The sequence below is a fragment of the Alligator mississippiensis genome, chromosome 13, assembly GCF_030867095.1.
Source record: "Alligator mississippiensis isolate rAllMis1 chromosome 13, rAllMis1, whole genome shotgun sequence".
NCBI lineage: Eukaryota > Metazoa > Chordata > Crocodylia > Alligatoridae > Alligator > Alligator mississippiensis.
This window is the reverse complement of record NC_081836.1, coordinates 50,724,919-50,751,124: the sequence shown is the minus strand read 5'-3', so window position 1 is coordinate 50,751,124 and position 26,206 is coordinate 50,724,919. Positions and strand designations below refer to the sequence as shown.

Here is a 26,206-nt window from a genome sequence, read left to right as displayed (position 1 = left end):
AGTCAGGAAAGGCAGCTTTTCAGATCAGCTGGAAAAAGGGGCATATTTACTTCTCCAAGGCTAGACTTTGCTTATTAGAAAAAATTTAATTTTATCCCTGTTGGACATCTGAGATATATTAAAGCCAATGCCACCTCTGACAGTGGTGAAATATTACTCACCACTGAAATGTGGTCAGTGAATTTTTACTTTTATGCGTAGGGATTTTCTCTGTAACCGTTCTGTCTTGGGAATGCATAGCTGAATGAAGACGGTGAGCATATTGAGGTCAGAGTGGCCAATTAACCTTCTGATTTCAGAGGATGATTACTCGATTAATCAAGGGGGGCCAGGACCAACCAAAATGATGGGGAAGGGTTGTAGCTGCAAAATAACAATCCCAGGACTGACTCTGGTTGTACAGTGATGAATGTGACTGAAAGTTAAAGCAGGTGCTCAGGACACGCATGGCCTTTGTGAGCCACCAGCAGGTGCAATGCATCAGTCAGCAAGGAGAGCCTCTTGCTCGTGTGGACAGGATTTTGAAGCATGCCTCTTGCCTTGTCTTCCTGCAATGATTGCTAGTTGCTTTTTATAGCAACACTTCAGTGAATGAGTTTGCACAATACATTTCCCGGGGCCCAGCAGATTCCTCTGCTAAATCAGAGTTGGAGTGTGGGGATGGGGGTGATCTAGGATTGATTAAATAGGGAGCCTGCAGGCTTGTCTACACAAGAACAACCTGGAAATTAACTAAAGATGTGGCATCGCAGTGTGTTAAGCTTCTGTCTGCATGCTTTCATTAGCTAAACCCCGAAAGATCTCTGAAGATTTAAGCTAATGCAAACAAAGGCTGCTGGACCTCTGCGGGAGAGTGTTCACACTGGGGTTTAATGCACTTCAACTTCATGCCTTGAGTTAATTTGTCTGGACTCACCTGAGTGTTTCTCCATACATCTGCCTTAAGTAAACCTTCCTTCCACCCACAATGCCCTGGCAAAGCATTGTAGAGTGGCAGGGGAGGCCCAGGCTACTCCTGTGCTTCTTAAGCAGCCCCGGAGGGTCAGGCTGATCAAATTGGACCTGCATTAGCACAGATCACGGGTATGCTATGGCCTTTTGTGACCCAGGTGCTTGTCATTACGTCTCCTCGTGTATGTCTGCACCGAAGCCAGGAGATGGGATGGCAGCAACTTCAGGCAGACCAGGCTGGCTACTTTGGGTGACAAGAGCAGTGAAGAGTCTCTGCTCAGGCTGCACGAGCCAGACTGGTACCCTTGGTATGTATTCAGGCAGTTGCCTGCAGTGAACTCCGTGCTGTCATGGCAGCTCTATTATTGATACCCAAACCAGCCAAATAAAAACTAGCTTGGAGATGCCTGCCTGTGCTGCAGTTACTCCTCCAAGTGCAGTATAGACATCATCTGAAACTGCAGGTGACAAAGAGGAGGCAGGAATTCTCCAATTGAGAGTCTGTGTATTTGCTATTAAAAAGAGCAAGCCTTTTTCTAACCCTGGACTGCAGTGTTGGTGAAACAGGCTGACTGGGGAGGCATCTCAAGTGTCTATTTAAGTAAAGCCAATCTCTGTAATTAATGGGGGGATAAATCGAGGTTTAATTACTTGGAAGGCACCTTGGGTGAAAGATTCATGGTAATTGTTGTGTATCCTCTTGAAGGATTCACAGTGCTGGCAGCTCCCTTTGCAGCAATAAAACACAGGGTGAGTGGCAGGCAGCCCCCGAGGGCCCCTCTTCCAGGGACTAGTCCAGTTAAGGCAGCAAATAGAAAGAGACAGTAGTGCTCTTCAGGCTTTTTGTAACAATAAAAGCCCCTTCCCCACGTCTTGGGGGATTGCTAGACAGTGTGACAATTAGAGACCAAAGCACTTAGAGTCAAATCAAGTGTGCGTTGAAGATTTCCCCTGTTATTGTCTTCTGTCACACATGTTTCCATACAGTAGTATTTGCAACAGCTTTTTTGTTTTCCTGCTCAGAAACTTATCCCTTTTTCTTGGGCTCTCTAGAGGAAATGGAAACTGAAGAGGGAAAGAGCGTAGCTTTGAATGTTGTAGCTTATTTTTAAAAGATGAACCAAGCAAAAGACAAATCCAGCCCTCGTGGAACTTGTCTGTTTCTTCAGATCCCAGTTTAACATCTTTTACTGACCCTAAAATATGCAGCTCAACTGTGGGTTATCCTTGCTTGGCTGGGGAAGAGCCCTCGGTTCATTGGATTTCTTAGACACTGCTTATTTGTTCATTTTCTTATTGGGGTAACCCTTGCATTTCACTTGGCTTAGCTAACTTCATAAATAAGGTGCAAGTCCCACTTGATGGTTATGTAACATAACAAAATGCCTTCTCCCTTCCCTTCCCTCCCCTCCCCTCTCCTCTCCACATCCCTACCTCTCTCCTTAGAGCTTAAGAAACAAGTGGAAAGTGCAGAACTGAAAAACCAGCGGTTGAAAGAGGTTTTCCAAACCAAGATCCAGGAGTTTCGCAAGGTGTGCTACACACTGACTGGGTACCAGATTGACATCACTACGGAGAACCAGTACCGGCTCACCTCCATTTATGCTGAGCACCAAGGGGATTGCCTGCTGTTTAAAGTAAGTCTGGACTCCCCTGCTCCACCTGACTCTGTGTTAATAGCATCTAGCCCAGAAGGACATGCTTTCCTTTTTAATTGCTAAGGAATTCAATGTCAGTAGCCCTATTACACAACACTTTTCCCACGCCTTTGGCCACCTTCCAGATTTGATTATAGTGAGGAGGGAGAGGCTTCCTCATTTTCAAAAAATCTGTGAAAAGATTTTGGGTCTGTCTCATTCTTCTCATTACCTCACACCTGAGTAAATTGGGGAAAAACTTAACTGAAGCCAGTGGAGTTGCACAAGAGTTTAAAAAAAAAACGTAGGTAGGAATCTAGGCTTGGATCTCACCTTTTCCTGCCATCAGTGATATATACTGGAGCAGTTTCTTCTTACCCTCTGTGTGCCAGAGGAATATATGAACACAAGGCTCGTCTTCCTAACCAGGAGAGGTCCTCACCCACGGAGGCAAGGGTCCAGTAATCCCATCTGCTCCTCTGTTTCAGGCTGTTCTTTGTTCAAATTGGGCTTTCTCCTAGAGCTAGCACATGTGGCCTAAAGGAAGTTCTGACAATGTAGACTCATCAAAGCATTAAACACGTTAGAGCTGTACAGCAGAAGATCTCAGTTGCACAGGATGAGAGATAGTTGTTAGTTCAGAAACTGTCATGCTCTTTACATTCATTTACTCCAGATTAATTAGAATGCAAAAAATCCTGCCAAAGTCAGCTACAGATGCAAGTCCTCTGCATTCATCGTTCCTCTTTTGCAATTACCTTTGAACCTCTGGAGCACTCAAACTTTATAGTTAGTTGGAGCGGGGTTTCTGAGTAGCTTTCTGGCATAAAAAATAGTAGCTGAGTACAGGCATAAGAGGTGAAGGCTATTTGTACTCTCCTGGCTAATAAAAGTTGGTTTTTTAATGACTTCCAATGGGGATTGTTTATGATAAGGTCTTCCAATGTATCATAATGTTAATCACACTGTCTTCCCTTTTCTGTTCTAAAACTCCATTCCTTTTAAACAACAGTCTGGGTAAAGTTAAGAAAACGGGAACACGTGAAACCATCAGTCAGGCAAACTCCAGCCTGTGTCTGTCATCACCTCCTGTTCTTGTTTTAACTTCAGTTGTATTCTCTTTGGGACAGGGTCTCATCCTTATTTGTGCTGTGTCACCATACATATGTGCATATGTGCTGTGCATGTTGAAAGCTTGGACAGATAATAACCATCATTTCCTACTCTAGACCAGGTTAAGTGCCGTAGTGGTCTGGCTGAATGGTTCAGGGTGGAGCAGAGATTTGATGGGCACTGCCTTCCTCGTGCGTCTGTTGTCTTTGAGGGTAAAAACAGTTCAATTTGAGTCAGTTCCGATTCACCCCAGTCACAACCTGGGAATGAAATAGCCCTGCACACATTCAGCATGTCCATGAAATGAATAGCAGTTAACTTGAATTAGCTGTGGTTGTCCCAGGAAAAGTGTTCTCAGATCCTTTGCAGGGACAAGGGCTTGTAGCCTGTAGGATCCCAAGGTAAAAGTCTTTGTCCCTGACGACATCTAAGGTCTGTTTCTTCCCCAAGAGAGCTGAGGTGTTATATCAGCCTTATCAAACTATTTAGTTGTATCCTTACATTGGGATTACATTTGATGCTATCTGCTTTATTTCTCTATATAGTAAAATATCTGTCTTCCTGGGTATACACTTCTCCTATCATGAAACTTGGAGGGTTTTTGTTTTATTTTAACTTCTGTTTTTATTATTCTGTTCTAAACTGTAAAGTCACATAATCAGAAGTGAAGAGTTAAAAGCAGACTCCATCTCCCCCAGTGTCTCATTGCTGGCCAGAAGAGCAAACAGATAGCACCTTGGTCTGCTCAGCAAGTGCAAACAGCCCAAGTTTACAGTGCAAGCGGGAGCACTTCCCCTTTCTCAATGGCAGCCATAATTAGCACTTAAAATCATATCTGCTTCCAGCTGATCCCACTAGGGTATGTGTCTCATTTGCAGGAAGGATGAGGATGCCTGAGGAGTTCAGTAGGGGAGGCAGAAGCTGGAAAAGTTTGGCTTCAGCAGACTTAATGCCACATACAGAGTATGGAGTGCTGGGGTCTTATTTCTTTAGGTAATGAGACTGGTACATTCTTGTTACTACACATTAGAGCCGCAAAAGAAAGCTTACCAACAAAAAGGGTTTAAGGGTTAAAGTAAGACAGCAGCTAAGAGGCTTGGCTGAACTAAGATAAGGCCACGTGTAGTAAAATGCTTGTCTTTATGGACTTCTGATTATGTCCTGTTGCCTCCTGCGTTAGCCGGGAAAGAAAAAGAACACGGGGCATGCTCAGCACAGCGGAGAAACTATCCCCAATTCCCCCCCATGTGCATTTTCAGGAAGTGCCTGAATGCAGTAGACAGTGAAGATGGAGCAATGAAGGCAGCTTTCGCACCTCTGGAATCCTGCATTCAAACATGCCTTGTCACAAGGTGAATGAAGTTTGACTCATCCTCGCACTGAGTCATCTTTTGTCTGCATCAGCCCCAATTCTGTCCACTTTAGTCCAACCAGCAGCCCATTCAGTAAGGAAGGCAGGGGTGGTAATAACAGCAGTGTTACAGGCTGATCTGGGCTGAACGCACGAGCCAGCTGCATATGTAAAGATTACACACTGCCCACCTGAATTAAGCCTGGGCGGCGTTGTCGTTCATTTGCCTCCAATAGCACCAAGTTTGACTTCACGCGTTGTCCAAATAAACGGGTCAGCTGCTAGAGCGTGATAACTGAGCACAAGCTCTTATCTTTATCTCTAAATACGGCACCTCCCTCACTTAAGGTTTCCTTCCCAAGAGTTTCCCCAGAACTAAATTCAATGTCACCAAAGTGAGCGGTGGAAGTTTAGAGTTCCTGCTTTTGCAGGAGGTGCCTTCATGGAACCATCTCCATGAGCGGATCGATCATGTTGGAGGATTGCCACACCTGTCTCGTCTCACCTCTCAAAGCCGAGGGATCGGTTGTCTTTATACAAGAAGAGCAGATGTACTGATAGGTGCTCCAACTACAAAATATTATTCTCTTTCCATGTCTTTTAACCAATTGCACCCCCAAAGCCTCTGGTCATGATTAAGAGCAAAGTATGCACAACAGATTCTTCTTTGGCCGAGTCCAGGCTGCTGATGCCTGTGCATACCTGAAGATGCAGATTATGGATTCTCAGTGGGGTTGTATGTTTAGCCTGTAGACTCTTTGAGCCAGAGCTGACTGTGGGGCTTCTGCCTGCTTTTCATTTACCTGAAGAGGTCACAAAGCAGGAAGCGCTGTTTGTGTTCATGCCATTCATGCAATTTATGGAACAGGTTCTATGTAATTAAATCAAACAAGTCCCTTGGCATTTTACAAGCTTCTGCAGCTTGCCCATAAACTTTAGGGTATGTTTCAGTAGCACTGCTGGTGGCATTTAATTTTCTGTAAAACTTCAAGAGTCAGATATGCAAGAGTAGCTACTATGATGCAGCTGAAGGAACCTGAAAAACGTGCTGGTTTTTTCCAAACAATGGATGCCTGTTTCCAAAATGCTTTTTATGCTGTAATTACCAATTGACTCAAATTAAGTGGAGAACGGTGCTGGACCACACAAAGCAGCAGTGAAAGAGTTAAATTGGAATGGTGCGATATGAAAAGTAGAGCCCATCTCCCTAAATGAATACTGAATTCCAATTAATCCTTTATCAATATTTATTGGAGATCCCTCTGGACACAACAGATGAGCTCATCAAGTTGAAGGGTATTACAATGATTTCAGAACCCCTGTGTGTGAGAGAGCGTAGGCAGAAAGGCACATCTCAAACTTCACAGCTCGCATGGTCTCGCTCGCTCTTTCTATTTCTCTGTATTTTTTTTTTAATTAAATGCTGTGGAATGTCAAGTACAGACTCCTCAACAGGATTTTAGTTCAGATGATTTTGCGGATGGTAATACATTACAATTACCGAGTTACTTGGCAGCTTCATATTCTATTACGGTTGCTGGTTCATTAGATACTTTAGTTTGTAATACATATTCTTTGCATTCTGCATAAGTGCCTGGAATATATATCTCAGCAAGGCAGCCCAAAGAGAGATACCTAAGTTGTACTCAATTTATTTAGTTCTTTCATTTTCCACCCCCATGAAAACTTACCAGTTTCTCTATAACAAATATGTTAGAGATGCCTGTTTAAAGTAAAATCAAATATCAAATGACCAAGAGATCACCCATAATTCAGTTTAGTCAACATTGTTTTAAGCTGGAGTGTAGGTGAAGATGGCAATATTTGCGCATGCGTGTAGCATGATATTGAACCCAGTCTTTGGATGGATCCTAATCAAAGAGTAGAGTGCTAGAGGAGAGCAATGAAAATGGTTAGAGGAAGAGAGGTATGAAAGAGGCATACAAAATAAAGAAGTGTAGGGAAATTATGTACCATTTTTAATAGCCCAAGAACATGGGACTGATCCAAGAAGTTGAAAGTCAATACCTTTAACACCAATTAAGGGAAATATTTTGCTACACAATACAAAAGTTAACTTGTGGAAGCAGCTGCTACAAAATACCCTTGGAAGTCAAGAGCTGAGTTGACTGCAGAACAGGATTAGACAAGACCAATGAGTATACTCACATTTACACTAAGTAGGAAAATTGGGAAGTGTAAATCCATTTGTTTCAGGGCAGGAGGCAGTCTCTAACTAAGAAAGCTAGAAAGAAGCTCCCCCTGTAGATAGGCTGTTGCAGAATGATCTGTGACATGGTTTCTTGCGCCTTGCTCTGAAGCCTCTGGTACTGGTTTCTGTGGTTGACAGGCTGCTGGGCTAGACAGGCCAGTGGCCTGAGTCCTCATGAAATGTTCTGTATTCCTGTGTGCAATCTGACTGATTACCTTGCTGGCTCTCAGCGCCTGTGCTTGGTCAATAAAGGAAGGACTGCCTCCTCTAATCATCCTTGGGTCCTATTGTCTTGATAAGCAAATTAAACCCTCTAATTTTTCCATTAGCATTGTGAGGTTATGTTCCTGAGCTGCTAAATACTCATGGCTGAAAGGCTGAATTTAGATAGCCTGTTAGCGGGTTGTTCACTCTTATGTTCTGCATCCTCTGAGTCCAATCCTCCAGGCTGTAATGCTCTCTGCCCGGTTCCGCTACTTAGCCGTGATTTTCTTTCCCAATGCAATTACCCAGCGCAAGCCCTGCTCCCAGAAATGATGCACTGGGAATCATCCCCAGGATGAAGCTCACATGGCTTGAAGGAATCTCCCCAAAATTTTTGACAGCAGATGCAAACAGAAGCCATTGTGCAAAAGAGATGCAGACGGGGCTGGCACAGTTTGCTGCAAAATAAAACCTTTATTGGTGTCCAGTCAGAGTGGGTTGCATGTAGTCATAAAACTAACAGCTTTTTTCCCCCACTTTTTGCAGCCTATTAAATTAACAGCCAGTGTGCACACTGAGTCTTTGATTCACGGTGGTTTAAGGAGCTATGTAAAGGACTGAGTTTGAAGATACATAAAGAGGAACTGTTGTTATAAAACTTCAAGGCAATCTGAAGAGCTAATGCATGCTTCTCATGTGCTTAACTATTGTTTACAGCAGCAGAATGAATGACAGGGAATGAATAAAGACCTCCGCCGTTTAGGGGACCGCTGATGTTACGGGGAAGCACAGAAAGGACAGACATAAGCTGGATGCTAATTATTGGTGGGGAATGTTGAAAGAAAAAAGTATTTATGATCCAACTAACAGCTCTCGGAGGGGAGCAGCTACTGGAATTTAATAGAAACGTCTGTACTGTTGCACCTCTGCCTGTTTCCTCCTCCCACTCCCTTCTCAGAGCGTTTCCCCTCTCTTGCATACTGCTCATTACATTAAAGGATGATCTATATTATTTGCTTAGAGGTTTGACACCTGTATCGCAGGTCAGTAGCTTCTCCAGCATCACAGGCCTAATACCAACTTCTCATCGTTTTTACCTCTCTCAGCATTTATATTAATGCTGGTGCGTGTGCAATAAGGAGATTTCCTCCTTTTTGATGCACATTTGTAGCAGGAGCGTGGACAGGCTTAGATGCTCTAGGTAGTTCACATAAAGTCTTATTGATTGATTGTTTCTGTCATGTTCAAAAAGCTGTATGTTTCTATGCAGATGGATGTAACCCCTTGGCAGGGAGCTTAATAGAATCTCTCATTACAAAGCAACAATATAAACCAAGACAAAATTACTAAGAGTCACAATACACTGCAGGCATGAATCGTAGCAAAAGTGAACTAGACTCCATGTGTACTGAGTGCGGGAGCCCTAAGTGAATTGTGCCTCCTAAAAAGCTGTTACTGAAGTTGTGATGGCATACCAGCAGTTACATATGCCACGTATTACACAAACCCTACCTACCCAAATGTATGAATTATAGATATATATGAGTTATCTATCTATCTATCTATCTATCTATCTATCTATCTATCTATCTATCTATCTATCTATCTATCTATCTATCTATCACTCATACGTTCCTACAACTCCTATATATCTGTACCATTTGTCATCACTCTGTCCTTCATTATCAGAGATCCAAATATATGGGGCTTGGAGAGCAACAGAAAAAAATGCTGCAGATCACCTCATGTAGCTCTTCTTTGCGTAAAACCAGCTTCCTGTCCACCTGCAGTCCATTTGCCTCTTTCTTCCTTCTTCATAGCCTCGAAGTCCTTGTTCACCTCTCCTGTAGCCCCTGCTGGCTCTTATGGTGTCTCTAAAATCAGTATTGGAGGGGGTGTCTGTGCAGGGTGGATCGGAGGATCGCAGGCCTCAGCAGGCAGTAGTAGCTCCCTCCTCCTTCCTTGCAGAAAAAAAATAAGATTGCCCAACTTTGAAGTTCCCAGGGGCCTCACACCACACTGGCTGCACCAGCAGGGGCCACAGGCCACCTGGGCTGTCTGCCCCACCTTCTCCCCATCTCCCCTCCCCTGCACCATGTTATGCTCTGACCCTCACTCCAGCTTCCTAGCCAGAGGCTCCCTAGACTTCAGGAGCCCATGGCCCTCCAAGCTGTGCCACGCCACGCCACGCCACCCCATTCCCTGCAAGTCACAAGTTGGACAGCCCTGCTCGAAAGCTGCCTTTTATCTGTTCTGCTCCCCAGGTGTGCGTGGAGTTTGCAAGACTGTGTGTTTAGCTAAAGAGACCTGAAAAATACTAGCATTCAGGGGTCATTTGGAAAAAATGAAAAGGTATGGGCAGGGGGAAGGGAGGGGAATTATTTTGAAAAGTGTCTTCTGACAAAGATATTTTATTGTTGGCCTAGAAATTATGAAGGGAAGTTCAGTTACTCTGCAAAGAGTTAGTTTAGGGGAAGTGGAATACAACCGTTTAAGTATGCAAGAGGAAATTTTAGTCCTTCGTTAGTGTAGGCCAGGGCGGTCCAACCTCTGAGCGACTTGAGACCCTTGGGCTTCATGCTACAGGTCTCCTGCACTGTGCTGTGCCACACAGGTGACCCTGGGCCCCACGGGCCACGCCACCCTGCCCCGCTCCTGGGAGCAGCAGCAGGAGAGCGATAAGGGGAACAGCTCCCAAACTAGGAGCCTGGGGGGCCTGAATTGGACCCACCCGGTGTAGATCAGTGCTGCTTACTACTGAAGTCTCAACATGAGCAGTATAACAAGTGGATCTGTCCCAGTGTTTGGGCTTCCTTGTCACGTGTGGCTGCAGATGGCACGACTGTCGGGTTACAGAAGCTTTGTATCTGCCCGTACACATCCAGTGTGCTGGTTACTTCTCTGAACTCGCTGGCAAAGTAAAGCATCCTCGAGGAGCATGTTGTAGCTGTTTGTTTCTTTTTGTCTCTCTGTCTCCTCCTCCTCCCCCCTCCCTTTCCTCCTCTTCGCACTCGATGAGTCTTGAGAGTAGAAAGAAATCACCATTTTGATAGAGTGCTGTTCTTCCCGCAGCCGCCTTGCACTCTCGCACACACAATCAAAAGTAACAATGGAGCTCATCGGTGGAGCAGACCAGGCAGCGAGAGATTGATTAGAGAGTGCGGGCCTGCGTTAACTCCTCATTCTTGCTAATTGCCTGTTATTTTATTTTCATATTTTGCTCCTGGTTTCCCTGGACAGGTTTCTGAGCATTTTGTTCCCGCTCAGCTCCGAGATGCACATGCCGGTTTTTTTTGCAGGCGTGATGCCTTCCTGCCAAATGAGCTACATTCGAATTGCTGCAAAGGTCAGCGAGGAACTTTTTTGGTCTCTGTAATCAACAGCTCTAAAAGAGGATCTGTCAGGCAATCTGTTGGTGTTATACAAACGGGTCAGGGATTTAAACCCTGACATCTCATTTTGCTTCAGCCCCCGTCCCTGCCTCTGTTCCATCTTGGCACAGAGCTTTAATTCTTGCTACTGTCTTCATCTTGCTCTGCTCATTTCACGCTTTATCTCATGATGCGGTCTCTGTCTCGCTACATATGCTCCTTCCCTAAATTTTCCTTCCTGCTGGCAGAGTCTTAAGTGTGCAGCTGATTTGTTTTTCTTTTTAGTCCACTTGGAGCTCCTGAAGAACAGCAGGATTCAGAGGAGAACCTAGCAGAAGATACTTCTTTTGGTGCAGAGCTCTTCTAGGAGATGAATAGTCTAGCGATTAAGATGCTAATCCAGGTCATGGGAGACCTGGGTGCAAGTCTTGGCGCTGCCACAGAGAAGTCACTTCAGTCTCCAAGCCTCAGTCCTCATCTGTATAGTGGGGATAAGCACGTTACCCAACTCCCAGGAATGCTGCGAGGATTCATTCGGTGCTTAGAAAGTGCAGTGACGGCAGGTTGTTAACGATAGCAGTGTCTTCCCAAGCCCAGTGATGGAGCTTGTGCCTGATGCAAAGCGAAGGGCATGGACACAGGCTTCTGAAGCATCTGGGGTTTTATTTGCTGGTGCAGTGTAGGGGACTAGGGGCTCGTTAAAGTTTCTCTCGGCCTAAGAATGGCTGCTGTGTTAAAGCGTGGGTAGTTACACAGCCCTTGCTGTGAAACCCATTTGCAGGGGACCATCTGGTCAGTCAGTAGCACGGGATCCCTCCCTGTGCTCTGGCTCTTTAATCTTTTCGTGTTGGCCTCTGTGCTGTATAATCTTTTCTTGTTGGCCACTGAGCTGAGTTCCCAAGGGCCTGTGTCGCAGCTTATGGATGGTGCTGTTGATCTCTGCAGTGCTGTCATGCTCCCGGCATGAGCTCTATGCTTCTCTCCTGCCCTAGGCTGAACTCTTTCTTTTGGCAAAGCAACCATTTAAAAAACTGGGCAGCTTCCAGGTTGTCTATGTACAGTCTGCATTCAGCCACTGAGGCACAGCAGGCAGCACTCGCACTGACCTTCTGCAGTCAAATGGGCACTGCAGATATCAGCTGGCCCTGCTGAAGGACACCTGTCCCCTCCAGCATCTGTTGCCCCCACTTCTACCACAACAATAATTAACCTAATAACTAAGGGTGCGGGTAGACGCTGCCTTTGAAAGCTTCAAAGGTTAAGCCTTTGGAGTGCTCCATCAGTGGCTGAAACACTCTAAAAAAAAGAATTTAAATACCTGTTTGAATGAGGTATGGTTTAGAAGTGCTTTGCTGCTTCTGATGTGTCTATAGGTATTGAGCGTGACGGGATGCCTGTGTCCTCCAGCAGCCCACTCCCCCTCCCTAGGGCCTTCTGGCCATGAGACCCCTGCGCCCTTGCTACTCTACCAGGCCTAGAGTGCATTTATAAGTTGCCTGTGAGAGAGAAGTGGTTGTCTAATGATTGGGGCAGGGGACTGGGAGGAAAGACTCGGTGCCCATCTCTGCTATTTTACAGAGGTGTGACATCGGAGTAGATCACCCTGGCGTTGATGCCCATCTTGCTGGGGTCGTCTGATCTCAGCGGTCTTTCCTACCCAAGTACAGGGGGGCTGGACCCAATGATCTGTAAGGTCCCTTCCAGCCCCTAGCGTCTATGAAACTATGAAACTTAACCTTCCCATTCCCCCCACACATTCAGGATCGTCTCATTCACGTACTTCTGTGAAGGGCTCAGAAGCTTAATCGCATGTATAGCAGTTAAAAAATCTAGGGTGCAACTACACCAAATGCTTTTACTACTGGTGCTTGGGCACAGCACCCCGGTCCTTAGCGCTGCTCTCAACCAACCTGGGGTTGAGGCTCGTTGGTGGATCCGTGTGAAGAGGTCTGCCCATGCGGGAGGGTTTTTGTCCAGTTGCTTGGGGGGTTAATTTGTTTGTTTTTGTTTCTGTTTTGCACCTTCCACCGGCTCTAAATTCACAGCATGCGTTCTTAATCTTCTGTAGTTTAAAAGGGTATTCCGGTTGGAGTTGTATGATTGGCTCACTTGAAGGGAAAGGAGAGGACTCCAAGACAAGGTTTGGGAAATACAAAGGCCTCATTATAGAGCACATGAAATGGTTGTTTTAAAAAGCAGCTTTTGATGCACGCTTGTAGTTTTTCCTAACACTGCTGTGAATTTGCAGAACACACAGAGCTGTGTCACCAAACTGTAACCCTGCTGTTTCACTCGCAGCTCTTTATGTACAAAGCTGCAAATGAAAAGAAGGAGGGAACTTTGATTTGGGAAGCTGAGTTCTCAGATACTTGGTGTCTCGGCAGATTGTCAACTGAGCTCCATATTCCCCGAGTGTTTCTCATTCTCTGAGGGACTCCTTGGGGGAACATGCCAAATTGGAGCAGTGGTTATGACCCTTTGAGTCGTGGATTTGAAGGAAGCGAGTAAGAGTTTGCTGTTAAGACACAGTGGAAAGAGCGAGTCTCTACAGGAGCTTTACATCAGTTGCTTCCTTCTGTTGGTATGTCACAATCTTGATCTCATTATTAGTCAATTGTTACCTTGATTATCCCAGCCTCCCTTAACAGGATGGCTGTGACTGAGCCTAGACAGTTTTCAGAATATTGTATTTTCTTTCTTGAGTATAACCCATCCCTGAATACAATATACACCTTACTATGGGAAAGCCCCAAGAAGGAAAAAAGATCTTACCTTGGAGAGGGTGAGGACCAGCGGTCTGGGGTCTCCAGGTCCGAGGGCTGAGACTGGTTTTCAGGAGCCGGGGCTGGCCCAATCCAACACACCACATGGCAGGACCCAACCCAGCATGCTGGCACTGGGGCTGCGTGGCATGATAGGGCCCAATCCAGCATGCTCACCCATGCCTAGTCTGACCCTGCACGCTGGCTCTGGGGCCACACATGATCCTGAACTTGGACCCTCTCACTGACTCTGGAGCCATGTGCTGAGGTCAGGACTGTCTGGCCATAGACCAACCCTGCACATAGTCCCAATTTGTCACATAGTTGGGGACAGGGTTCCTCACGGATCTGGAAATTTGGTGGCAGGGATGTAGGGGGTAAGGAGGGAGTAGTGGCAGCATTAATTGCCGGACCTGTGGGGAATCCTTTTCCTTGCATATGATGCATATCCCAGATTTCCCCCATTAGTTGTGGGGTGGGAGGGAGGTACAGGTTATATGTGAGAAACTATGGTACTCTTTTTGTGGAACTGCAAGAGTGTTTTGCACGGAGAGGTTCTTATGCAAGTCGGGGTAGAAAGAGTAATTTTGGAGGTGTTGCAGCAACAGAGTTTTGGAGATAAGATGCTGAGACATTGAAGTAGAGTAGACCTTACAAAAGAGCAGGGATTTGCACTTTGTTACGCTGTCGGTCCCTGCCTGAAACAACCACGGGGTCAAATTCTCCCCTGCATTGAGTTGGGTGCAGGCCTTTCTGCTGATGCCCGTCAGCCCACAAGCCAGCTTAGCCAACTGCCGTGGGCAACCCCAAGCAGCGCATCTCCAACACCATCTCCCCTCCCTTTTCATGGCTGACAAAGGGGCATGGCTGGGACCTTTGCAATGCGCAGTTTCTCTGATGGCTCTTGAGGTGATCGTAGTATGCACAAGGTAGAAATGTCTCGACAGGATGGGCTCAGTGCAAGGTGGGTGCAGGTCCAAGTATCAAAAAGGTGGTTCAAAGTAAATTTTTCTGCCACTGTTCTTCCTTTTTGCCTCAAACTGGGATCACAGTTTTGAGGAGGGACCTCAAGGCAAAGCAGTCAACTTCAAGGAACAAGTAAGAACTGAGAGCCAGTGTGTCCCACATGACAGTACTACACCCAGGCCTGGATCTCTGGGACCGACCGGGGCAAGCGCAGCTCCCTGTAGCTGTATCTAGACAAGGTATCCAATGAGAGCGATCCCTTTCCTCCATCTCTCTTCTTTCATAAGTAAACAGGATGTTGTTTAAGTGCAAATATAATTAGGATTTATCTCTTGCATTGGGAGTTATATCTTCTACCTGCATTTGTCTGGGGGCGAAAGATTTTCTAATCTCCAGGAAAGAAAATGAACTGGAGGAGGAGGAGGGAGAACCTGTCAACAGGCACACAAAGCAAGCAAATGTTTCCCTGGGGAACGGGGACTGTGGTTTTTACCCATGTAAATGCCACATCCGCCGGCAGGATCTGGGTTTGTGTGGAGGTCTCTCTCTGATCTTAGAGATGATGGCATAGGCGTGTGGAGCCTGTTGCGCAGAACGCAGTCGTCTCCTCCCCGGTGCTTTTCCAGATAACAGGATTTTTCAGAACAAACGGAGACCGGGTGACAGGATTGCTGGGCAGTTTCCTGAAGGCCCGCCAGCCAGCACAGCAGGCATGAATATGGCAGGGGGTCCTTAGGGAAGAAGTCAGAACCAAGTTTAAATTTGATCACATTCCCAGCACTGTAGGAATGGAGCATTTGTGGCCACCATCTCTCTGTTACTTCGGCGGCCCCTCCTCCTTGGAGACACCGCATCATCGAACAGGACGAGCACAGGGCTGAGAGCCAAGACTCCAGAGTTCGGTTTGACAGTCTGATACTGGTTCAGTGCTTCAAAGCATCGTTGTTCAGATATCTGCCCTTAAAAACTTTGTGTTGTTAACATGGCATAAACTGGCTGTCAGGCCCAAGGGTCTGCCTTCATCACGGAGACCGATTTAAGATAAGAGAGCCCCTGTTTTAAAGCCTATTAGGCAGTGCCCGGTTTGCATAAGCTCCAAGTTCTCCATGTGTCTGGATGTCCCCTGAGACCTTCAGTTGAAGTTGCCCTGTACTTCCTTTCTCTGAACCCAGCCAAGGGAAATCAAAACCCTCAATTGACGCTCTCCTCTGTCGTGCTACTGCACCTTCTGCTTTGCTTCCAGGCATCCCCACTTGATTCCATGCCAGCAATTGCCAGGAGTGGTTGGGAGCACATCAAGCTTTCATTCATGGCAGGCCTCAGGATTCGGCGTCTTTCCTGGCATTGGGGACTTAGGCACAGCAAGCCATGCTATCTCTTCAGATCCATTTATAGTGTGCTGTGTCAGTGTTGTCATATGAAGCTACTAAACCATATGTCTGGCATGACACCACATAGGTGGTACTGCTGCAAAATGCAGATGTGAACCGAAAACCATTCTGAAGTACTTTGTTTCACAGAGTCAGGTTGTCATAATGCCAACATAAGTTGTAGGCTGCAGCACAGGTTGACGGTCTGTGAAATTTCACTCTTAATATATTTTCTTAAAAGGAGCTAAGTAAATAACTCAGAGGAGAAATTAATGTTGTATTAAATTCCAGTACCAGCCAACTTATTACATAGACTTCAGAGTCGGGAAAACCTGTTCCATTTGAGTGTTTTTGCACAAACCGGTCCATGGATCAATAGACAATAAACAAAAAAATCTCCTTCAATAATTTTGTCTGAGTATAAATTGTGGGAGGAAAAGTGACTAGCTACTATTTCCGGACTGTGGACATAGTTCGGCAGAACTCAAGGTCACCATCTCTTGTTGCCAGCTGAGGACATATTTAGGGTGAATGGTTCAGACTGTCTTCCTGCTGAGGGCCATGAGCCTGGGCCCGTGCCCCTCAGTGCCACTCAGGCTCTGACTAAGGCATGGGCAGAGCAAGAGCAAATGCGTGGGGTTTGGGTCTCAGCAGAGGTCCCAGATTTGGACTGGGACACGGTCAAAGATTTAGCATAGACATGTTCAAAGAGTTATTTCTTGTCACAAGAACGATCAGGAACCAAGTCACATACTTTCTTCTCCTCTGTGGAGGAAGCAGGGAAGATGAGAACAGAGGGTCACCTCCAGCTTTGGTAGCTTCCAGGGTGGTACCTTCAGCTCTTGTTTTGGAGGGGATGCATCAATTCATACCAGAAAATGGTTCGATTGAATGACTTTGTTTCCAATCAATATTAAATTGCAGAGGAAGTGAAGCAGTTGAATAGAAAATCTGACGTTAGAAGCAAGCGGTGGTGGGGGGAGGTCTGTTTGAGCTGTTCTGGGGAACTGCCGTAAACTTATCTTCCACCTTCCTTGGTGTAGAGCCCAAGATCATGCTTTGCTCTATAGCTGCCACTTTCCATTGCGGGGAAAGATGCATCTGAATCAGGAGAGGGAATGTGTGCTGGTGTTCGCAGGCAACGGTATCAGCGCGTGCAGAATGGAGGGTCAGTGACCGTTCACTAATGTGATCCGTACCCAACGCTTGGTTATGTTTAATGAGCAGGTCTCCTCACACCTTCTCCGATGCCGCTGTGATGAACCTCCAGCAGCAGTTAACAGCTTGCAGGCCAGCTGAAGGTTTGTTGGCCACTGTTAAAGCACTGGGTGCTTTTGGAGGTCAGGCGTTAAGGTGCCAGTTGACAGCCAGGCTGGGCTCAAGGAGCTTTGGGCATCTGTGTAAACAGATGTCCCTTGTTGTAGTTCACATAAGGTTGTCAGGCATCCTTTTATTGCTTTGACAGGGAGGAATTTTATCGTGTTGCCCTGGGAAGGCATGGGAGATGTCCTTGGTTTTTTGGCAGGAGAGTCACCGAAGCCCAAAGTTGTTTTGCTTTGTGTAATTCCATTAGAGCGATGACAGGTTGGTGTTGGAACAGAAAAAGACCTGATGAAAGGACCAGTATGTAAGTGGGAAAGATGGACAGAATGGAAGCAGTAACTGGCAAGGTAATAGACTGTGATGGATATATAATCTCTGAGGCTGCTGTAAGCAGTAAATTCCTAAATAGTGTCCTTTCAGCCTTAACCTATTTATTTGCAAAGTGCTAAATTTAATTTTCCTTAGTCTGCAGGAAAGCAGCATCCCAGGAATAAACCTTTAGCCCAGCCAAGAAACTGTGCCAAACTGCTTGTTCCAGCATTTCCATTTCCTCTTGCGTCGTTGCAGAGCGTCAGGCCTGTCTCCCTCTTTGGACACCACATCTACAGCGTGCGAGCAAGATGGACCTAGAGCCAGTCCTGCTATGAGATAGGGATTGCCCTGTGGCTCGTTCAGAAAGAAGAATTTAATGGCCACCGATGTTTTCGAGAGGCCTGCTCTGAATAAATTGCCCTGTCCTAGAGGTGTCGGGGTTGACATGCTGAAAGCATGTGGGGAAGGTAGTGTTGCTACTACTGAGGCTGTACCTGTTCTGCAGATATAGGATTACAGTGTTACCGCCTGCCAGCTCTGAGTGCCTTTAATACTGCGTGCCACGTCAAGGTCACCTCCTTGGAAAGTGTAAAAATGCCTGCAACTTCAAGAAGAAAGCTCTGGGCACTCTGGACAGCCAGCGTGTGGCTGTGTAAAAGCATCGCTAGGTGTGAAGTAAAATACAGACAGGGTCTACACCTGCCATGGGCATTGCTCAGTCTTTATGGCACCGCGGCGCACCTTATGTTGACGATGTCACATGCATGGGGCCAGTCAGGAGCAGGCCAGCGCAGGCAAGGTCAGGTTGCTCTCACACAGTTTGGTAGGACTTCTTGAAATATTGCTTCACTAAAGTATATCTGGAGAAAATGCGAATTTGCCACACTCCCATAAGCTGGGTCTCATGTTGGAAAGAACTGGGAAGCTCTAGTGCCAGCGGAACATAGTGGGGTATCAAGCCAATTGCATCCAAACCATGTAGAGGAGACTTTTATATTTTAAGTGGTTTAGATTTTCTCCTACCATCATCTGTGTTCTTCAGATATCCTTCCAGCTCATCTCTTTTTTTTTTTAAAAAGGCAGAAAAACTAAGTTTTCATTGGCCAATAGAAACCATCCTACTTTTGGACCGAGGCTCCATGTTCTTCCCAGTCCTCAGCACAGGCTGGCACTGATGTCTGAATGGAGATAGTCCATATTTCCTTGGGATGTGAATTAGCTGGCAGCTTCTCTGTGCATTGAGCCTTAGTGAGGTTTTAACTCAAACAGGTGTTGCATTTTTGGGTAAGTACTTGGGAAAGGGAATCTGCTTATTGGTGCCACTGTTCTTTCGCCTGTTGGCATGATAGAAAAGAAATGTCAGTCTCTCAAAATCTCTACCTGGCCATTTATTTTAAAATGAAAGTCAACAGCACTTGACTACTGAGGATTCCCATGCAGGGTAACCAAGTCAAATTCCTTAGACTGCTCGTTCATGCCCGGCAAAATAGATAATGAACAGCGTAGCCGATCACAACTCGACCAGCAGCCAGGGGGTCCATCTGGAGCAAAATCTGAATCCCCAGCTAGGGGCTCTGCTTTTTTGGGATAGGGAAAATTGCTGCTATGCCAGACTGTCACAGAAATCACTAGTGCTTTGGCTGTCCTTCTGCCCACTGAGTGGCAGGCCAGCTGATGGGCAGATCACCTTGGCTTGGGAAACTAGAGACTGCTTCCTGCTCATGACGCCACTCGGTGCTTTCATTAATTTTTCAAGCTCATCATAGGAAAATTCACTGGTCCTTTACAAGTCTTTAGATCTGCGCTCAGAGAGCGAGACGGGGGAGGAAATATAAATTGTTTATTAATAATAATTTTCTGCCTGGGATTCCCCCTTGTCCACTGCATTGTGTAAACAGTCACCAGCGCGCACACGCCTGGAAAGACTCGGGGCTGTTTCTGAAAGCAGAAAATCAAGTGTGGATGGGGAAGCACATCTGAGAGTTTCACAGAAGTGAAACCTGATTAATTTTAAAAACGCATTCCCCCTGCCAGATCGTCCCCCATCCAGGGAGGTCTGCAGGAAGATTTTACATGCAGGCAGCACCTGGGCAGCATGCCAGAGCCCCCAAACTGCACAAGGGGCATCTACAGCTTGCCTGAGTGGCTGCCATCACTTAGGGACTGAAATTTTAATCATTGAATTAATTTTTCAGAAACTGGAGTGCAAATCTGTACCCCCAGCTGGCATTAATAATTAAGGCAGGGAGGAGAAGGAAGGGCTGAGAAAATTTGGCTTGGGGAACTTTTTTTTTTTTTTTTCTTTTGCCTTTAAAGAGATAATCTGTGTATTAAAGCACATCATCCCAGGGCTTTTCTGCACGCGTCTCCTGCTTTGTCCAGCAGAGTCGGTTTTGTTTCTGTCCACGGCATCTTTTGATTATTTTTTTCCCCCATTGCTTCCACTGGATTTTTCTTTTTTCCAGAGTAAATAAGTGAGATCTGAGTAGGCTGGAGCGGCTTTTTTGTGTACACACAATCCCAGCCCTAATCTCCGCAGCAATCCCTTGAAGTGTTGCGGGGGCCTCAGCGCATGTGTCATATCTGTGCCGACAAACCGCTCTCAACACTTAGTGAAGAACAGCAGGCTGCAGGCTGCGTGTTCACCTGCTCCGTCAGATTTAAAGAGGACGAGCCCTGAACTACAGCCAAGACTCCAAGTCTTTCTGCTCTGCTGTTGGCGTCTTCCTTCCTCTCGCAAAGAGGGTGTGGATTTTTTTTTTTTAATTAAAAGTATTATATACCAGCAGATTAATTAGAAATGAAAGTGATTTTTCTGCTGCGTTAGTGGAAAAGGCCTCTGCCAGGCAACTGCTGAGGGGAGCTGAGATTTCTCCCTTTAATGGATTGCAGGCAATTTGCCTATGGACAGCGCTCTCATAAATAATCAATGTTCTCACAAATTTTCCCAATCCTCAGCCAGTGCAGGTGGTCTTTATTTTGCCATTCAGAACAAATCTGGGAACAGCAGGGCTTTTCCAGCTACAGCTGACATGTAACTGGGGCAATTCCTCACCCCTTCACTCTCCAGATGGGTAATTAGAAGCACCTGTAGCCATGAATTTGGCTTTTTTTTTTTCAGTTGAATTCTTCAACAGACCTGTCAAAGAAATGCAACCGCTCCCCGCCGCGGTACAGTCCTGCCAGTGAAGCAAATGTAGACATCCACAGATGATCAGGCAATTTTTCACAAGATGCACTGGTATTCTTCATAGGGCATTGGGTCGCCGGTGGTGTAAGCATGGCATGCACCCAGGACTTCACGCTGTCCTGTTAGTAACCTAGTAAGTGGGTGGGTTTTTTTAATAGTGCTCTTCCAAAATAAGGATTTGATCTCTGAAGCAAACCCTATGGTAGAAGGGAAATGTCCCAGAGGAAAGCTCCTCTCATGTTAAAAGCTCACAATTGTACAGGCCCGGCGCTGTCTCTCAGCACAGAGTTGAATCTTGCTCTGGAGGAAGATAGAAATAGCCTCAGATTTGCTCTCCACACGGTGCCTTTTGCTCATTTTACCTTCTTTCCATTGATTGCCAAAAAGTGCAAGATGCATATGGAGCTCCTATGATCATCAACCACTACATCCAGCCAGAAGCTGGGGATTAGTCCAGAAGCCTTTTCCACTGATCTAAATACGACGGTTAATGACACCTTCCACTCAGCAGGAAGAAAACAGAATTACCAGACTTGCAATTTGGCTCAGCAGGGATGGGATTCTGTCCTGTCACTTCCTTGTTGTCATGTATTTCCAAGAGTCTTTTTGTTTTCTGGCAGGTGGAGTCCAAGAGAGGGTTTTTCATGTTAATCCTTAAGAATATACAGGCGGTTCCATGGAAGACGGTCCGAAAAAACAAAGACTGAAGGTTGCAGAGGGAAATGTCCTGGCTTTTTGAGAAATACTCTGTGCCCCGACACCTTGGTAGGGTACTTGCTGTGAGTGATGTGTACCAGTGCCCTGTTCCCTGAGAAGTCATGGTCTTAGTTCAGTGTTGATGGAGATGCATGTATTTCCATACAGCATTAGTCATTTGTTGTTTAGTTTTGTGCTATGCAGACTTCACAGAATATTATTTTAGATGGCTTTGGGGGGAGAAGCAAGAAGGGGACCGAAGGCAAGGTTAGAAATAGCTGAGTGTTTCCACTTGAGCAAGTTTTACGCTTGTGTGCTGTGATAATTGAAGGTCTGTTGTTAAATGGTACAAATAAATGCTGGAAGAGACAACATGGTCTGCCTGGCCCCGACTCTCGACTGCTGCAAAGTCTTTTGCTGCCAGCGTGAGAAGGAGAGTTTCTATTTGACCTTAAGGCAAGAAACGCTGTTTCAGAGGAAATGAGAGGAATATTAATGACAGCTTATCAAGGACCGATTGTTTCCAGGGTAGCCTGTATTTTGTAAGGAAGAGATACTTCTCTCCTGGGAACAGGAAGTGGACAGATCCTGAAGATGCTACATGTTTGCAAATAGTCCCTGGCTTTATTTCTGCAGCAAAGGCTGAAACGAACCTGTTGAGCTCTGTTTGCCTAGATGATTATTGTGCCTATGTCCCAAATTCCCAAACCTACTTTCGAATCTGACTTTGTCCTAAACCTACTAAGTGGATCTGTGGGGAAGAGGGAAACAGACTGCTAAAAAAAAAAGTGCTTATTTCTTCAGCTGGTAACAAGACTGTGATTTTTGCTTAATTTGGTTAATTAAATTTTTTCCATACCCCACAACAGTTATGGCAGTACTTGTATAACTCTGAGGAGCTTTGCATAAAAGCCTGTAGGTTAGTGCTGAATAAATAACCCAAACTGTAGAAACCACAGGTAAGTGAAAGAGGGGATGGGGAAGAGAGCAACAGAGAAGAAGGGGAACGCTGTGGTGACTTGGGACATGGGAATAGCTGGTAGGAGAGAGAGACAAACAGGCTGAAGAGAGGGAGAATGTGGAGAGATGGGAAAGACTAAATGAAAACCTGAAAGGAGAAAAACAAAAGGAACAAGCAATGGATGGTCTGACATGACGGAGGATAATGATATGTATTTTTCTGTGTTACTTTACACATTGGATTTTAGCACGCTGGCAGGCACCTAACAGCTGCGTTAACAAGGAGGAAGCTGGAGGTGATGGCAAGGATGGTGTCACTGATGGGATTCAGATCAACTTATTGATGTTAAATTAACAGTAGAGTATATTGCCCTGTGCCCTGACCTGCCATGGGCTTGCATGGAGTGCCTTGAAAGAAGACTATAAGGCAGTGGTTCCCAACCTTTTTGTGCCGCGGACTGGCATGGGAGTGGCAGAGCTGGCTGCCTCCCTCCCGGGGCTGCTTCGCCCCCCAGCTTTAACCCCACACATTGCTGCCGGCAGAGGAAGCTGCTCATCTCAGCGGACGGACTGGGGACCGAGCGGGGGACGCATGCCATGACCTGGCAGCCAACCTGCCATGGCCTGATGGTTGGGTACCTCTGCTGTAAGGCACATGGATAGTTCTAAGGCAGCATCTATAAAAGGTTTACTGAATTTCTGCCACTGAGATCTGTAAAGTTGCTAATCATTGCTGTCCTCATATTTTTATGCAACAGATCCCTCAACCTGGGGCTGGATCCAGTGTCCATTTGGGAGGGCGGTCCATGCCTTTGTTTGTTGCTGCTAGCTAATTTTTCCAGAGTGAAGATTTGCCGAGACAATTTTCAAAGGAAAAAGAGAGGTCACTCACCATGTACCTGGAGTCTGTATCCTCTGCAGCGCTGCACACTCTTTTCCTACTTGCCCCCTTCTTCGTAGTACTATACAGACAGCGTTCAGGGAATCACACTTCCTTGCCTGCAAGGCAATTTAAGGACTTAAGTTACAGGTGCATCACCTTTCTTTCATGTCAAGAAGAGTCTTCATCCGTGCAGAGTCTGGAAGGTGTTGCTTCATCTCACTGCAGAAATGGACTTGGGAGGGTTTATTCCATTGAGATGAGTGAGCATTGACCTAACCAGAAGCCATTTTTTTCTCTCCGCCTTCAGGGCTGGAGAAGTGCTTACACCAAAACTCACTGCATTTCCTGGCCTCCTCATTCCTTTCCTCTTCCTTTTCCAAGAGTTCATTCTTCAACAGCGAAGCTTGCACCAGTATCCTTGCACTGGTGAAATGCACCCGTAATAGTCTCTGTCACATTTTCACTAGAGCAGGGAGGGGTATTGAGAGCGCCCTCAAAAGCTCCTCGTCTCTGGAGTCCAACTCCGAAGCAAGAAGCTCCGAGCTGTACGTACAGGGAATATTCCTGAAGTAGGAGGAAAGCTCTCTGGCATGATACACAGTGGCTACTGGCAGGAGTTCAAAGGTGGGTGGATTATCCACTGCGCTAGTGAAAAGGTGAACAATAAGGGTTTTAATGTAAGGAATGTTTTCTCTGCCTTCAACATGTCTCTCCAGCTTACGTCCCCGTTGCCTGCTTGCCGTGTAATCGCACTCATTACTCTGTGGCAGCAACCTCTTCTCCCTCTCTTGGAAGCTCGGCAGTGGAGAACCAGCAGCCAATTTGAGAGCTGAATTAAGGTGCTGACCCTCTCAGCTTTCCTTGGTTCCCATTGGCTGCGCGGAGTGGAAGGAAATAGACAGCAGGCTCTGAGCTAATTGTTAGAAAGGAAAAATTTCTGACCCCAAATCGCCTGTGAAGGTATTTTGCTGTTTGCTTTCCTGTGTGTATAGACAGTGTTTCGGCAAGGAGAGAAATGCATCTTGGATCTGTGGGATGCAGCTGCTTTTAATGGGTCCTACCGCATTTTCACGTGTTTTAGGGATCAGGCCAGAGCAACGGATGCATCTCAAGCACAACTAAGGAAGTGATTCTCCCGCTGTACTCGGCATTGGTCAGGCCGCAGCTGGAGCACTGCGTCCAGTTCTGGGCATCACCAGACTCTTCAGCTTGGAAAAGAGAAGACATTGGGGGGGGATTTAGTGACAGCTTATAAATGTATCGGGGCGAGGCGAACAACTATTCACCAAAGCTCCCCAGGGGAAAACTAGGTCGTACGGTCATAAACTCCGAGAAGAAGGTTTCAGACTGGATATAGGGAAAAACTTCTTCACGGTTGGTGTGACCAGACTCTGGACTAGACTCCCAGTGGGGGTGGTGCAGGCACCTACCCTGGAGATCTTCAAAAGGAGACTGGACACGCACCTTGCTGGGGTTATATGACCCCATCAGTCTTTCCTGCCCAGAACAGGGGGCTGGACCCGACGATCTCACGAGGTCCCATCCAGCCCTAAACTTCTGTGAACTGTGCACCCTCTTGTCTGAGGAAGGCAGTGGTTGCTAGCTGTTTCACCTGCCTGGAAAGAAAGCGGTGCTGGGAGGGGAGGACTATGCCCCAAGTTGATATTAGCAGATAAAAATGAATACCTCAAGGGAAGGGCTTATGTTGGAGGATAGGGTTGTAGTTTTCCTCTCAAACTGGGACTGAGATGATTCCCTCCCAGCTGATCAACCTGCAGGTTTGGGACAGCAGTCAACCCAATCCCAACCCCACAAACATCCAGCATAATTTTACTGCCCAGGGATGCCTTTTTTCTAAATGCCACGTTGGACAATCAGTTTAAAGAGGAGCTGCAAAGATTCCCTGATGGCGGTCAGTGATGGCATCGACATGTAGATGGAGCTGATATGCTTGCTCAGGGCTGCCTTGTGGAAGCCAATCCTGATTTTCACCAGGACCTGGAAGTGCAGACAACACAGGTCACACCGCACCCAGAGAGACTCCCCATCTCTACTCATGCTCAAAAGCAACCCCTACCCTAGCCCGCAATCAAATTGTGTTGCCTGGGCCTGAGGAACTTTAGCAGCAGTGCTGGAGCCTTAAAGGTTGAAATATAAAGCATGAATTTTGGAGGTATGCCCAAAGCTTCAGCAAGGACACAGAGGCCACTTCTCATCATCCTGGGAGTAATAAGACTATGTTGTATTTGTAGTGTTCAAAACTGTGGGTAATTATATTTTACAATGAAATAAGTGAACATCTGTTCCTCTTCCATTCACCTGCCAAGTCCTGAATTCAGGATCCTGTGTTGTTTCTGCAACAAATAAGGCAGTTGTCCCCTAAAATAATGGAAGGGAGTGTGGGGTGGAGGGAGCCCCACCTTGTGTGAAAAGTACCTTTCATTGAAAACCATGTAATGCATCAGGAGGAGGCAGGGGGATAAGGGGAAGGGGAGGAGAAATCATGTTTATTGACCTGACTTCAGTGGAAGATGTTGGCAACTCCACCCCTTTGCAAAGCTGTGCATCTGTTTCACTGAGCTGGGCTGTTCTGTTCAGGGCAGGACAAGGAGTTAAAATGAAGGCAAATGCTGAGAGTTTCCTTTGTTGAACTCAGAGCAAGTTTCTTTGCTAATTTACTATAACTGCACAGCGGCCGGCAATGCAGCCCACTCTCCTTGTTTATAGCACGTTGAATGATCATCGCCGCAAGGGGCAGTGTTGCAGCTACCGAATGGAAGCCTGCATGGCGGGGCAGGTAGTGCATAGAAGAACTTGACAAGCCCAGGCCTCCACCTGCCCTGCTTGCTTGGTTGCAGAGACTGGTTAGCGTGTCTCAGAATTGCCTGTCACGAGCGCCCTTGAC

At 46.4% G+C, this 26,206-nt stretch overlaps 1 protein-coding gene across 4 annotated transcripts in view; it reads left to right on the top strand.

The window, feature by feature from the left end:
- MAD1L1 (mitotic arrest deficient 1 like 1) overlaps positions 1-26,206 on the top strand; it is a 488,928-nt gene that overhangs the window by 370,579 nt on the left and 92,143 nt on the right. For 3 of the 4 annotated variants that reach the window (XM_059716930.1, XM_014610725.3, XM_019494775.2), the window contains one exon: positions 2,398-2,588. The exons of the other annotated variant lie outside the window; for it this stretch is intronic. In XM_059716930.1, coding sequence (XP_059572913.1) covers positions 2,398-2,588 — 191 coding nt within the window. The remainder of the gene's footprint in view (positions 1-2,397; positions 2,589-26,206) is intronic. 4 annotated transcript variants of the gene reach the window in all.